Raw genomic sequence first — 15795 nt, 5'->3', positions numbered from 1 at the left:
TGGAATAAATTTAAAAAACTTGAACTACGTTAACTTTCAGTTATGGCGCATTTTATCATTTTGATTGTTGTCATTACCTTCAAAAATCTGTTCTTCTTTTTAACTAAAAAGAAAACCTTTTATTTGATCCGAAGCGTTTACTTTTCGCCTGCCTCAAAGATCAAGTGCACACACTCTCGTGAGAAAAATCGTTGATTGGAAAAGGACTGGTAAATAAAACTTATTACGTGAATTTACCCTGGCAATAATCGTCCTTTCAAAATCTCCCGTACAAAAAATTTAGTTTTCCAGTCTAGACATTTTGTTTTGTGGTATAGACTTCATGACGATGAGAAATCTGCTCAAAAAGCGAGATTGCGAGACTTGTACAATTTCATAAAAGTTTTAAACATAATATTGACAACCCAAGTTCAACTCACACAATGACTTATCGATATTTTATTTATTGATGTAAATAAAATATCCCGCCCGAAAGAGATATTTATTTAGCAACTCATCCAACACATTGTGAATAAACAAAACACTGATCAAAGGGCCCGATGACATTTCGTTGAAGCTATAGGTCAATGTATTTCAGTATAGCTCCACTAATATTCTGACAAATTCGCTGTAACATGATTGGCAACCCCATTCGCTATTTATTCCGTGATATTCATTGATTTGTGGTGAGTGAAGTTCGCAGCCTGGCAGAGTACGTTTGTAAATAAAATAAAATGAAATAAAATCCTGAGCCTGTCTTGTTTTTCAGGTTTGAATGACCAACGGATTTAAACAAAAGCGATTGAATATTTTGTTCTCATTTTCTATGAGCGATATTTTATTCTGGCTTCGTCCTCATCAGCTGTCACGCGAAAGAAATCCCGAGGCCATGATTTATTTGTTAGATAGAGTCACACTAAAGTGTGGAAATTAAGCCCGTGCGACCCAAAAAACTATATGTTTCCTTATGGGTACACGTCCAAAGAGTGCGTCTTAAGTTGATGAAAAATATAAAGTTAGATTTAAATACTGCTTTCAAATATTGCACAATCTAAAACACAGAAAAAAGAGAGCGCCTTTATTCTTAATTCTCATGTTATTCAGTGGAACTATATCTTTATCTAGAGGAAATAATTGCGGTAAAAGTCAATGCCACGGGCTACCTCTAAAATAGTTAAATAGATAACACTGAACGGGGGACTCCGTCTTGCTATAAAGGCCAGTTCCATATATAATTAAGTCTATTTTGGATCAAAAATCGATCAAGTAGATGTTAGACTAGGTCGTCCAGGCAAGTGTAGTCCTTGAAAAACACCGGTGCAAGATTCAGTGGCTTGGTGATATTCCGACAACTTAAACGAAGTCATGAACAGCGTTAAGTTGCCCTTTTGACTCTGATTATTTGCATCTCTCGCAATATCACGCAACACACATGATGTCATTAATTATACCAGCAACCCGGATAAGAATTAAGCAAATATCATACATGTATACGATGAAAGTGAAATATTGAGTGGAAAATGACGCAAAAACTTATAGAATGCACGTTTGTATTGCACTCCCTCGAGAAAGACCAATAGCAAGGTAAACTTAAGTCCCTCTTAAGTTCCTCTTAAGTCCCGTCTTGGTCGTTAGACCAAACACCATCGCCATTTGACCTTTCTAATGTGTCAAATAGGAGGTCTAGTTTGACTTGGCTCAAACACTCAGAAGTAGCACAACAGGTAAAATTGATTTCGTATTATTTACTCGATATAACACTGGCAAATGATCGAAGACCAGATGCTGGACCCGCGCGAACAGTGAGGTCTGAGTTGCCCTTTTAACTCTGATTATTTGCACCTCTCGCAATATCACGCAACACGCATGATGTCATTAATTATACCAGCAACCCAGATAAGAATTAAGCAAATATCGTACATGTATACGATGAAAATGAAATATTGAGTGGAAAATATATCTAACTCGGGTGACGCAAAAACTTATAGGCGGAATGCACGTTTAATATTAATATTGCACCCCCTCGAGAAGAGCTAATAGCAAGGTAAACTTAAGTCCCCCTGATGTAACCTTCGTTAGACCAAAGACTATCGCCCTTTCACCTTTCCAATATGTCAAATAGGAGATCTAGTTTGACTTAGCTCAAATACTCAGAAGTAGCACAACAGGTAAAATTTATTTCGTATTATTTACTCAATATAACACTGGCAAATGACTCCCTATGCCGCAATCGAGAACATCACATCATCTGATGAAGACCTTAATATAGAGACGGATGATGAGCCCGCGCACACAGTAAGGTCTGACATCAAAGTGATTTTGAAGCGTTAAATAAACGTCACCTACGCGTTTGATTTGACAGTGGGTGTACGATTGCTACAGACACATTATTCAGTTTCCTCGAGTTCGGTTTTAAGTGAAGACTTAGCTGCTTGCTTCGAAAAACATAAATTATACGCAGTTCTCTAAGGCCTTCTATAGCTAACCTGAAGTATAGTGTAAAACTAACATTCAAAATTTAATAAACCCTCAGGCTTCTTTATAAAAGGTAAGGAGAGTTGTAGTCTCGTTTACACACTTAATGCTTCTTGAACGGTGAAATTAAATGAGCAAGCGCGAATAAACTTGAGTGATGTTTCGAGAGTGAGTTTTAAAGGAAAAAAGCATATTTTTCTGTCTCTGAAATGCTTTTGTATGTTTTTTTTTTTTCTAAAGTGTTCGAGCCCTAAACTGAACAAGTCAGAGTAGACGTAACGACCTAAACTGTGAAGTCAGCGCGACCCTTTGTTTAGTGGCAATCAATTGCCTCGCCCTCCCGAACCCAGTTTTTGTCTTCAAACCTCTTGAGTTACATTAACGCCATAGAATATCACCCTTACGCAAAAGTTCCTGCACCAAAAAAAAATTATAGCCTATAAACTCAACATATGCCGAAAGCGATTTAAACCATCCGATAAACATGTCCCAGAGGATAACTTACAACAGCGCCTTTGTCTTGAAACGAAGGAGGGGGTATCTTCAAATAAGTTTCCTTCGATTGTTTGTAAACTGCTGATGCAGTCCGGCCAAAGTCCCCCGAAAAGTGTTGTGATGCGCATTTGATCATATCCACATGTTAATTTGCGCAATATAAATATATAATTATTATTATTATTATAATACCGCAGTTCGAAATATATCAACTTCATATATTCATTGTATCTGATTTATCATCACTGGTTTATTACGAATCAACTTGACGGCCTGCTCTCAGTTGGCTTGTTAGCTCCAGGGGCGGATACAGGGGGGGTGGATAGGGTGGATATCCACCCCCCCATTTTTCAGTAAAAAAAAATTCGAAATGTCACTTTATTTGAAATAGAAAATAAAGAAAGAAAGAAAAATTAGCTCTCGCTCATGTCTGGTTGTTGTTACGCCACGTTTCGTCGTCTGCCGCCACTTTTCGCGCTAAAGTTCGCAAGGAAGCCATTTGACAACGCCTAGTGAGGCGAAGTAAGATTCTGATTGGCTCATTATTGCGAAATTTGTCTGCCATCCACCCCCCCTTTTGAAATCCTGGATCCGCCCCTGAGCTCAATTGGTAGAGCGCTGCACTAGTATCGCAAAGGTCAGTGGTTCGAATCCCGTACAGGCCTGAATTTTTTCATTCGCTCCGACGAAGGGCTAACGCTCGAAACGTCAGCTTTTGTAATCATTACGGTGGCCAATTTACCATTTCAACTTTGTTGATATATCCAAATTATTTGATTTTTTTCAGCTCTGATTTTCGCTATTGCATAAATAGCGCTCTCTACTGCGAGGATCGTGCATCATACGTATCTAATACCGCAGTTCAAAATATATGAACTTCATATATTCATTGTATATAATTATTTAACATATCAGTAGAAATTAACAGAAAAGTGAAGATAAGCCGTAATAATAATATAATTGATAATCGAGCTCGATAATTACAAGTCGAGAACGGTTTCCCGGGAACAAAAATTGATCCATTACCAAAAAAGCTTTCAAAACTTTTCAACACTTACGGGTCTTTGGGTGCAAACATCGGCGCGGGCCTCCTTTATTGCCTTATCGCAGATTGGTGAAAGGATTAAAGAAAGAGATAACAAGTTCATCTAAAGGTTAATAAATTGAACTAAATGGATTAGATTGGGTACACTGTGGATTGAAAGGAAGGCTTAGGATAAAATGTAGGTTACAAAGTCTATTATTCTTAAATCAGAGGGAGACAGATGGTTCTTCGTGTTGTCTCTTAGAAAAAAGGTCAATTACAAATTCACGTTCCAAAGGGTGGCAAACTGGGATTTATGAAAGGAAAGTTTCAACGCCCCCCCTGTAAAATTTTGCTTGCAGTTAGTTACTCAGGGGAGATGCACAAAAATAACAGAATTCTTGTTGCCAAAAACGACGGCTTGTTCGCGGCCTGGGACCTCATTTTCATACAAAACCATTGCCAAAAGGTGTAAAATGATTATTTCTCGATCTCAAGGTCACTACAGCATTACAAATAGATACTTCTACCATACATGGTTACATTATTCTTCTATACTACATGTAAAATGATAAGAGGGTTTGAAAATTTTCCTTTTCCAAGATGTTTGTTTCTTTCAGAGACTAGCTCTTAAAGACAACGGTGGCTAGTCTCTATATCGATGGAAAGTGTTTCAGTTTCCTGAAAGGTTTCCGGTATCAGCTATAAAAATCCAACATACTAGGTTTCCAGTATTATTTTAAAAGAATGAAATATACTTTTTGATTGAAAATCAGTCCTCACACAAACATTTATAATGATTTGTGGATGAACCCACGATCGTTGCAATCAGTGACACCCTTCTGTCTCTCTCTCGGGTGTTCCACACCCGAGCATGGAGTGTAATTTGTATCATACGCGATCTCTAAGAGCAACAGTGCAAAATCATAAATGAGGAAACCTTAGGTAAGAGAAATGAATGCAAGGCTAAAGAAATGTTAATATTGAGGATGGACTTTCATCAAAATTTGAACAATACCCAACATTTTGCCAAGGATAAACCGAGATCATAAAATCAGTTTTTTGCGCTGTTTAGTATCTAATTTCTCTGTGATGTTAACTTTGAAAAGTTGGCTTTGAATTAAGCAATAATTTGATCTTTGTCTTTGTTCTTCTCTCCCCTGATTAGCCATCTGCCCGGAAATGTGATGATATTGTAAAGAGCAATTGCATTTTTGTCGCTCTTAAGGTGAAAGAGTTCAGTAAGAATCGTTTATAGCAAGCTGATTCATTATCTGGTTTGATAAGTCAACAGTAATCAGAGGTGGCTCGATTGGTAATCCATTGAATGTTCTAAATTGTCGCTTGCTCTCGTCGCTCACACCTTTCCTCCTTTGTTTCTTGATGACTGTTCCTAGAACTCCCCGCGAATTTTCACAGTCTTTACTTCTAGATCCAGGTACTTGCAGTAAACTAGATTTACCTCGGCCAGTTAATTGCCCTTCACTGTCGCTATTATGAGACATATCTTGCAACGATTCTGCTCGAATACCATTAGTAGGATTAACATAATATTCTGAATTAGAGTTAAAGTTATGCAGACGGTTAAATAACTCTCTACCTGTCGACATGGCAAATGCAGGACTTTGTCTGATTTGAAGGATGGAGTCTCCCGATAAAGATGCAAATCTCTCATTTTCTGAAGCACAAAGGGCACTGATCACTTCTGCGTCATTCTCTTTGCGTCTGGTTGTTTTGATACAAAGCGTACAGTATCTGGGACCCATAATTTCGCAGAATTTTCGTCCGTTTAATTTGTCATATAAGCAGTAGTAGCATGTTTCCGAAATGGAAAAGTCGCTGAACGAAGACGGCGAAAAGGCGACTGTGGCTGCCATGGAAGGAAGAACACGGGCTTCATTCAGTTCCCAAACCCGGCCCAGCAAACCACCAGTAGTATGTGGTCTTTGGTGTTCTATTCTATCTGTAGACTGATTGCGTTGCAAAGATGACTTTCTTGCTTTCTTTTTCCATTTTTTAGGCGTCTTCCTCGCACACAGGTGAAGATCATGTCGTATCAGTTCACTCATATCAGTCAGATTTGTGAGATTAGTGTCTTCGTTTTGTTCGTGGACGAGATGAGTTGTTTGCAAACGTTTTGTAAGTGAGACCAGGTTAAAATCACGTATAACTAAATAAACTGATTATTTTGCTAAGGAGTCATTTTTGCTTTTTACAACAACCGTTCTAAGTGCAGCTGTGAAGTTTGAAATACTGAGATCTTTATTGTTTACTTTTTTTTCCAAAGATATGCTTTAGTTGTGTTGCAATCAATTAGAAGCTAAGTGCCAATATCACCTCACACACTGTTTGGCCAAACCTAAACAATGTGGACTTAAAAGTGGACAAAGACATATAATCCTCTCTTATCTTTAGGCCCACTTGGTAAATATATCCAATATTCCCTTGCGTAATGGAGTTAAGACGCCAGTTGAGGCAGAAAGACCACAATTCAAACACTTCAGTTTGTTTATTATTCACAACGCTAACATCATGTGTGAATTTTAAACGCCAACAAGCAGTTCCTTCGATTTTTTCATTTCCTTCTCTACTGAACAAAGTCATTGGTCACAAAATTCTAACTGCTCACGTCCTTAGTGACGCGAAAGCATGCAACGATATTACTGGCACAAATTGATTACAGGTTTTCCCAAAATTATCGTGGTTCACCCACAAGAGGTTGCCTTCTTATTTATGAAAGGTTTTAACTAACGTCGTTTCCACGAGCAAAAGTTTCTGGGCAATTTGGAGCATTTGTGCAGCTTGTGCAAGATTATCGCTTGCAAATGTTAGAGGGCACCTGAAAGAAACCAGTGAGCAAATAGATGTAAAGAGATCATGTGAATGAAAAGGGTTTTTTTCTTCTATAATATGGGGTCTGGAAATGCGTCAGGTATTATCGCACAGTTAGCCGAATATAATCCATATCTTATACTTTCTCAAGCTTTCCTCCTAACGCAGATGTTGAGAGGTGCCACCGAAGGTTAATACAACGTTCGTTTCATCTGAATATTACCAGATCTGCTTTATTACAACAAATACTCATGTAAACTACGATTTATACTGCGTGGTACAAGTAAAGCAAAAGTTAAATAAGTCAGAACTATTTCCAAACACATGGTACATATTGATAGAATTTGCCACGAACACCGAGAAATGAAGTTTCTAAAATAGCTAACTGACGAGAAGAACACGAGAAAATAAAAAACACTCACGCGTCGCATTATAAAGATGATAATTTATTTAGTTGAAACTCAACTCTTAAATGCAATGCATAGAACCGAATGCAATATTCTCTACGACAAGTTTTTTTCGGCTTCAGAGAAATCTGCCGTCTTGGTGTCAGATGAACCATCTTTGCCTTTGATGACGTAAGTGGGTGTTTTCACCGTGTAAACAGTACCATCGCTGTTTCTACACTCGCCAACAACCTGAAACACCGATAATTCGTCTCCTGGCTTTACACCGATGGATATTTCGCTGGTCACTTGCTGAAATTCCGTCCTGGAAGTGGACAAGCTCCAGTTATGTTCCAACGTTCCTGATGCGCCAATCTTTGCGTCAAAAAGTTTCATCACGTTAAATCCGACTTCTCCTGACACAGTTGCACTTGTACTACCGCCTCTAGATGAAGATTTGGAAGAAGACATTCCTTTAGTTATGATGACCTTCTTACGTTCTTATGTTTGTTGATGACCTTCTTAGTAGCTTTTTCAGAGGGATGATTGTTTATCACTTTTTGCAAGAAGACAAGCTGTGGAAAAACAGTTATACATTAATTTGCATATTTGTTGCATAGCCTTTGGTGCTTCTCCCTTGCCTGGCCACTTATTTTTGTCCCACGATCACCATACTCAAAGATCACTAGAAAAAACTAAATGACGCAAATACCGGAAAGAGGACAAACTCCAATTTCCGTAACATTTTGTGCATGTTTTGGTAACGCTTTTTTTTTCCTAGAAAAAGGTGCGGAAGAGTTGTGTTCGCGGTAGACTCGCAGACCTGCTTTGACCATCGGCCAGATTTCTCTTCCGATAGTTCCGAGTTTTAATCTTTCTCGATCAAGTTTGTAAATGCTGAGCCAAATTGTCTGATTCCTGTCCTGTGGGAAAGAAACTACTTGACCTTGTTACATTTGATTTTGATTGACTGACCATCTTCTGTTTCGAGGATCATTCTTGCCTCTGAGCAAAGAAGACAGACCATACTAACTGACATAATAGAAACCTTAGCATACCTTTTCTTCTGGTTCACAATCTAAGGCGCATCTTTATATGAGGAAAAAGAAAAAATAGGGATGAATTGAGTCAAAGATAAAAGTTTATGGACTTAACTGTCAGGGACTGGCGTCTAAATGTAGTTATTTATACGATGCTTATGGAACCCAAAACGTCAGCAGATTGATGGAACAGCCATTGATGAAAAATCAAAGAATACAGCTGTGTGAAACCACTGATAAAAACTTTAAAAAAAAAACTTACACTGCTGTGTAGGGTGATTTGACGTCTAATTCCAGATCCAATCTCCTGTGCAAACCTTGGACAGTGCAGCTGTCAGCTTCAGTCTGATCTTTTCCGCAGGAATTAAAGCAGTGACAGTACTTAATAACCTTTTTGGTTTCATCCTCAATTGCACCACCGACGCAGGGGCTGAACTTGTCGTACAGTTTACGAGCTTTCTCGTACCTGTTGGCCTATGAATCAAAACTGAAACCTTTGCTACCACATTCGTCCTTCAGCTCTTCACGTTTCCTACTGTTCATCCCGTCACAGGATCTTCCGTCAGCGAGATCAAATTGGCATGAGCCGGCGATGCAATTTCCCCAAGAAAGAGCAGCGCCTCTGCAATCACTTTTTGTTCCACACTTAAGCTTACTCCCCCACGAGTCGGCTGCTATCCAGCAGAAAGGACTAAAGCCAGCTCCAGGAGCCGACCGGCAAGAGCCTGTCATGGCACAGTTTCCCTCAAAGCACCTGGAATTACAATCATTTCATCAAAAGTCTACTCTGGAGGAGAAAAAAAAGTACAATCACCATTTGCGATGACGATTTCAGCTCGAAACACTAACTTACTAACAGCTAAAGTACGTAAAATATCTTGATGTTTAACTTGGTAGTTTATATGACTGTGGATATATTAAAATCATATATGTGAACTGCGAATTAAGGAGGGAATATGGAGGCAATTTTTGCATTAATGAACAATACTTAAGTGCAATCCCCTTAAGGTGGCTGAACACAGTTTTCGCGCGCGCTTTTGATGATGCAATTCAGCACGCGCACAAGGATTGCAAAAAAAACAAACATGCCGTCAACACAGCGGTCATTTCATTTACTCAACACGTACCCGCATTATCTGTGCTATTTTTCTCGATAGTTGGCGCAGTGTATAGAGGGTTTTAATCTTTTATTACAAAGATATGTAAGAACCTAGCAATTCTCAGCTTTTGCCGAAAGAAACCAGTTAAATGCAGCGCATGCGTAGTAAGTAAAAAAATTGCGATTGAATGGAAAATTGCCGTTTCTCGGAAATATGCCTATTTCTTGAGAACCACTCATTAGAATTTCACGAAATTTGGCACAAAAATACTTTAGGATATAAGTAACTGGATTATAAAAAAAAAATGATTTTAAACAAAGGAAATTCTAGAAAATCGAGTGAACCTTCAACAAGGGATAATCAAATATCTGTTAAATTGTTAGCAAAATGGTGTTAACTCGTGAGTATCGTTACATGCCCGCTACATGCAAATTATAAAGAAAATCTAATGACTAGATTTTGTACAAAGAAACAAAACCAATTTTAATTGCCTATTTATATCTATTCATGTCACCATGGAAACGGCACATACGTCAGCTTGACTATTGAAAAGACAAAGTTTGTGTTGTTAACTTGCTTGCTGCCAATTTTGGTGACCTAGAGATCAAGGGTTTTAGAGAAAATGGTGAAAGAAACAAAGGTGTCAAAAACTGTATTCAGCCACCTTAAACGCCAATGAGTCTTCTTAACAAACTTCGTTGTACGCTTTATGAAACAACTCTAATATATTTTCTGCTTTGCATTCTGATCTTACTGTTGGCCAAATAGCTTTTGGTAATGAGACTGAAAGGAACTTACTCATAAGACTTTGAACTGACCACGTTGCAAGACAGCAACACCTGGATACCCAGGAGGAAAACGTGTCCAGTTTTGATGAGCTCAACCATTCTGGTACTATTTTCAGTCGCTAGTAAAACAATAGGCATATAGGATTAAATGAAACAAATCGTTATATAAGGGATTTTTGAAAATTATGGATTGCAAACAATTCGTAAAGGACTTTGGCTTCAAACCTCAAAGTTCAGTAGGGCTGAGTATTGCACAAGTGCCACTATTAGGTTACGTGTTCAAATCATACAAATTATTTTGAAGTCATCTTTTATTTTTCAGTCTTCCATTGACAACATTTCCCAAATTATACAAACATCAAGCACGACGGGATTCATTTTAAAACTTAATTTCATTAATACCTTGGGTCACTTCTTTCTTATTTAGAAATGCAGTTTTTCAGCTTCTATAGAAAAAACTTCAAGTTTCGCCAATAATGCGCCGAAAGACAATTATCTTCCTCTAGACTTATGCTTTCTTTTATTCATTTTCATAGTCGAGCTTTGGCGCGTGTAATGCCGTATTTTTCAAAAAGAGTTTGGAAATAAAAAAAGAAGCTCACTCATAATTGTAGACAAATGGAATTATTTAGCAGTCCAACAAAAAAAATGGGCGACCAAAAAAAAAAAGAAAAAAGTAATAATAAAAATGGGCAAAAAAAAAAAAAAAAAAAGAAGTCTATAAAATTAGTGACAAAAGAATAATTAGAGTCTATTGATCTTATCTGCTTGACAGAAATGAGATAGGAGGCAACACGAGGTTTAAACTAACTGGTAATTCACTCACCCTTTCTTGATGCCCAGATGATAGGGAGAAAATCTTCACCAGCACTGTCCTCTATTCTCTGTGGGTTCGCTTGTTTAGTTCAAAAGGCGAGTGCTGGCACGTTTCTTTTAAGACTTACGACGTACACCTATAGTTTAAGGGTCATAAAACTTATGGAATGAAATACGGGTAGCCACTTGAAATAATAAAATTGAAGACATAATTTGTAATTACTTTGAGAAATGATGCATATAAAACAAGAAAATTTCAACTCTGAAATCTTAAGCCAAGAACGAATACATGAAGGTGGCTACTTGAAATTTACGGGGTTTTTTTTAATTATCAGCCGGGAGACTTCTTTTGAACTGTCGTGGTTGTAAGATCCCATACCAATCCTTTCCTTTGACAAATAATAATTGTTATGTTACGTTATGTTACCTCGACGAGAAGATGAATCAGTTCTTTTTCTTTCTATCCCCTTACAAAGTTAAGTACTCCTATGAAGCTGAATGTAATAGCGTGAGGGCTTCCTTGGTACCCCCTTCCCCACGTTAACTTTCCCCCAATCCCCCTTTCCCCTGGGCTGTGGATAAATTTTTTTAGAATTTATGCTCTGTCGCTTACTCGGAATTTGGAGACTTCTACATATTTTTTTTTGTTCTTTCTTCACATCATTTGTTATGGTAAAAGTTTCTCCTTGGCATTCGCACATCTGTTTAATTTGATAAAGATACGTTGTATTTGATCGAGGAAAGCCAGAAGCAACTAGCTAAGAGATCAGGTTACTCGTTTTTTCACATTCATCAAAGTTATTGACTGTGGACGATAAACAATAACTTACGAATGGCAAATTATCTTTGTGAGGCTTTATTAGAAATGAATACAAACTTTAAATCTTTTTTCTTGTCCTAGCGAAAGTCTTCTTGTCTCCAAAGAGAAAGGCGGTTAAGACTTGGAAGGTCATGTATAAAATTTGCTGACGAACGAGCGCGAGGAGTGCTATTCGCAGGTGATTTCTCAGTTCTCACAAGGCAATATTTTTCCAGTTGTCCATCTGTTGTCTCTGTTTACTCTCTTCTAAGAACCCCGTTTGACTTCTTAAGCATCATTAGCTCTAGCTACACGCGTCAGCATTTCGTAATTTCATGCGAACCTAGCTTCTACTAAACAGATACTAGACACCTTTACTTCCTTACTTTATTTCTTTTTCTTAACTTATTACGATCATGAAGACTATCCAAGATGCCGGACATGTAGCGCATGAATCCCTTACAAGCGCCGTGAACTTTGGATGGAAAAGGTTTTTCCATAATAATTAAAATGACATTTTTATTACTTTGGGAAATGATGCATACAGAATGAAAGGATTCCAACTAAAACTTTGAAAGTTTAAACCAAGAACAAAATTACATAATACGCCACTTGATTTGCTTATTACAAACAAGTTTCTTCTGTCATCTCCTAGTGCTAAGTCATTTATTATTTTCTGGTCAAGGTTTGCACACATTTTCTTCTGGATAAATTGAACAGAAGAGAAAATGTGCCCTGCTAAAGTGACCAGAAAAATTCTAGATAATATAAGGGATGTTTTTTAGCTTGGTAAAGAAATTGTGGAAAAATTTTTTTCTTCTTGTCACGAGGTGGCAAGTCCTAGGGAGGATTCGAACCCCAGACCTTCTGATTCCGCACTCCAATGCTCTACCAATTAGCTACAGAGAATCTCTAATCTTAAATTCTCTATTCCTAAATTCTTTGGATATGAGCCCCTGTAAGTGCTTTTTTGCATCTTTTTCTGCAGCTTGCTTAACTCATAGCCTTTGGGCACAATGAGAAAAGCACAGAAAAAGCTTCACTGGTAGAAGCAATAGTACATCTGTATTAAGGGGAGTTAGCTTCAATTCTTTAGAAACGTGACATAAAAACTTTGACATAAGTTTAGGGTTACGCTCACAACAAGCCAATGTCGACTGTAGTGAGAATACTGTTATGAAAGAATTTCAAGAAGTGACCAGTGGTATATCCAGAGAGGTCAGTTTTATTGGATTAAGAAGTATTTGGGCTTCATTCAGGATTCGTACAGTTTTATTTTCAAAGGAAATAAAGACGGCATATCCAAATCTCAAGAACTCTGAATTTCTTGTTGAAAAAAAAGGAAACTTTAATTTTTCCTAGAGTAAATGAACAGTGTAAATGATAATAATAAATCGAAGAAGCTAAGTTTCGTCAGAGAAAATAGAATAAATAATTGTGCGGTGGAAGCGGCAAAGTTTATTCGTTGAACAATCATCTTGCAGTTTCCGTCTTTAAGATATATAGCCCTTCTATATGATATATGAAGCGTTTTACATTAGAAAGTACAAGCCTACTCTCAATTTCCAGGAAGATTGTAGTGAATTTGCAGACCTTTTATCTTAGTATTTCATTTTCTAGACCATTCTTTAACGCTCTTAGAGGTCCTTTGTTTAGAAACGGTCCACCATAAGAGCCTTATGTTCCATTCACAGTTTGTAGAGTTCTCTATGTTTTCATCTTTTCATCAGACCACAAACGAGATGCTCGAATATGAGATACAGAGAAATTCAAATTAAAAGGTTTGACAATAAAAGTTTAAAAATAAAAATAGATAAATGGAGCATGGCCTATGCATATGCAGAATACTGTCTTAACTTCAAGCCTAAGGCTTCTCCAAACCTTCGCAGGTTAACTTTGACCGAAGCTTTTCTCCTTTTTCGATCAAATTCAGGTCAATTACTTTCACTTAGATTTCTCAAAAAATAAATTTGAAATCCTGAGACGTAAGCGAGTTATTGAGAAAAGGCTTTTCGTTAAAAAATTTCACCAACTATTAGGTTGTCATAATCTCCCGAACGACCTTTCGTGGTAATCAGCTTCGCTGGGATCCGCCGTAAAATCCTATTACCTTTAGTAAAACAGCCGCCTTTGTCAACCTTCGCCTTTTAGTGTTGCAGTTTTTGAATGTAGATGAGTCAAACTCTGCCATAAAAAGTGAATAAAAAAGGAGAAAAATTCCTAAACTAAAACCAAGTAAAGCCAGGACCATTGACTGAAGCGCAAAATTTGTAAATGCTCTGATTACAAAGGACAACATAATAATAAAGATGATAATAATAATGATAATAAAAATGATTATTATAACAGTAATTTTAAGTCTCTTGACAAAGGAAATGTAAAGTCTTCAAAAGTTCAACGCAAAAGAGTAAGAAAAATTTACTATGAAAATAAAGGACAATATTTTGCTGAGGGTCCAGAGCCAAACACAGGTTTGTGGTTTGCCCAAAATCATACGTGTAAAGTCTGAGTGATCAGTATCAATTATGTATAACACCACAGCACGCCTTATGAATACTTTCTGCTTTCTTCACACCATGCGGATAGGTCGAAAATAGACATCTTAGTTGGTAAATATGCAAACTTATTCAATCAACATGTAAATACTTCCCGTTGAAGTCTGTTGCTGTCGATCGAAATGAAAAGGTGATTATTTTACTTTGTGCATTGCTGCTCATTAGTTTCTCACAAGAAAAAAAAATATATAAATTATATATTTGTCGGTGGTGCGTTAAAAGGTTTGTTCGCCTCAGCCAAAAAAATTTGTCGGGACACACCATCCGCATTTGTAAAGTGTTGCTTAGGCCCTAACTGAGGAAAAAGTGACGTGGAAGCTACCACTGGCCCGCTTGTTGTGAACATCAGGGATTCTACGATATTATTGGCTGGCGGCTCACAGCGTGAGCCTGGTCATGTCACAATCCTCTGAGAAGGCATGAGATGATTTTAAATCACCACATATCCCCTCTTCAAACGAGTTAATAGGTTTTGCAGAATTTAGTGATAGAATTCCCTGAAATTTGGTTCGAACGTTGATTGAATGAGAAAGAACAAGAGACCGGCGGTGTCCTTTTTAAAATCAAATACTTTCTAGCTCGCGGTGGCCTCCGAAAGTTACTCATGCGAATTTTTCAACTCTCGAGTTTTATGTTATTTGCATCTCAAAGACACAAAGATCAAAATAGTGAATAAAGTTTAAATATCCTTGGTAAGAAGATAACTAACGTAACTACTTTTGAATACTTAGCCCTAGTGTTCGATAACTTTATGACCTGGAAGGCTCATACGGACTATGTCCGTAAAAAATTAGCTATTAGAGTCAGCATTTTGAGCCGTATTAGAGGTTGCTCAACAAAAAAAGCAGCAGTTCTTGTATACAATACGGTTATTCTCTCGATTTTTGATTATTATGACGTAGCTTGGAGCAGTTTACTCCAACAAGACCAAGATAGATTACAGCGCTTCCAGAATGGATCTGCTCACATCATTGAGCGTTGCGCTGGTTTTTACTTTAATTGAGACACTCCTATCATAAGACAATTTTGCTTTTTCTCTGTCTCCATTCATTAGTCCCGGATTACTTTTTGTCTCATTTTACCAGATTTAGTAATGTACATAACTACAACACCAGAAACAGCTATAGGTTATCTTTACCGAAGGTAAAACGCAATTTTGGAAAAAGCTGTTTTATTTGTAGCGGTGCTAAACTATTTAATGACCTTCCTTCAAGCCTCGTGACCTCTGGCAATCTGCAAACCTTCTCTCGATTGGCTAGGAATTTCTTTTTTAATTAAGTAGCGGTATAACGTTTTAGGATTATAAAGCAGCATTAGTATTATGGACTTTATTTAGTAATATAATTTTATATTACATTATTTAAATATTTTGGGTCAGGGTTAGGAAAAGGCAGTGTATATATATATATATATATATATATATATATATGTGTATATATATATGTATAAATATATATATATATATATATATAGTTAATATTTGTATCTGTATTTTGAATGTCATAT

The 15795-nt window shown here is 37.2% G+C and overlaps 1 protein-coding gene and 1 pseudogene across 2 annotated transcripts; both read right to left on the bottom strand.

The window, feature by feature from the left end:
* Nucleotides 1-4182: 4182 nt before the first annotated feature.
* Nucleotides 4183-6087, bottom strand: LOC148733632 (uncharacterized). The gene has a single exon (XM_088756449.1). The coding sequence runs from the start codon at nt 6040-6042 to the stop codon at nt 5212-5214; it is 831 nt and encodes a 276-aa protein (XP_088612575.1). The 5' UTR covers nt 6043-6087; the 3' UTR covers nt 4183-5211.
* A 1143-nt stretch (nt 6088-7230) lies between these two features.
* LOC148733631 (uncharacterized) lies at nt 7231-11243 on the bottom strand (annotated as a pseudogene). Its single transcript, XR_015999832.1, has 5 exons — nt 10946-11243; nt 10130-10238; nt 8494-8985; nt 8250-8280; nt 7231-7766 (listed from the first exon to the last, which is right to left on the bottom strand). The product of XR_015999832.1 is annotated as an uncharacterized LOC148733631 (transcript).
* Between the last annotated feature and the right edge of the window lie 4552 nt (nt 11244-15795).

Source organism: Stylophora pistillata, chromosome 4, assembly GCF_964205215.1.
Source record: "Stylophora pistillata chromosome 4, jaStyPist1.2, whole genome shotgun sequence".
Lineage (NCBI taxonomy): Eukaryota > Metazoa > Cnidaria > Anthozoa > Scleractinia > Pocilloporidae > Stylophora > Stylophora pistillata.
Note: the sequence above shows the minus strand (reverse complement) of the source record. Positions and strands in the feature narration are given on the sequence as shown.

Coding starts and splice junctions, on each gene's coding strand:
- LOC148733632 (XM_088756449.1), bottom strand. CDS start 6,042: ATGAGTGAACTGATACGACATGATCTTCACCTGTGTGCGAGGAAGACG.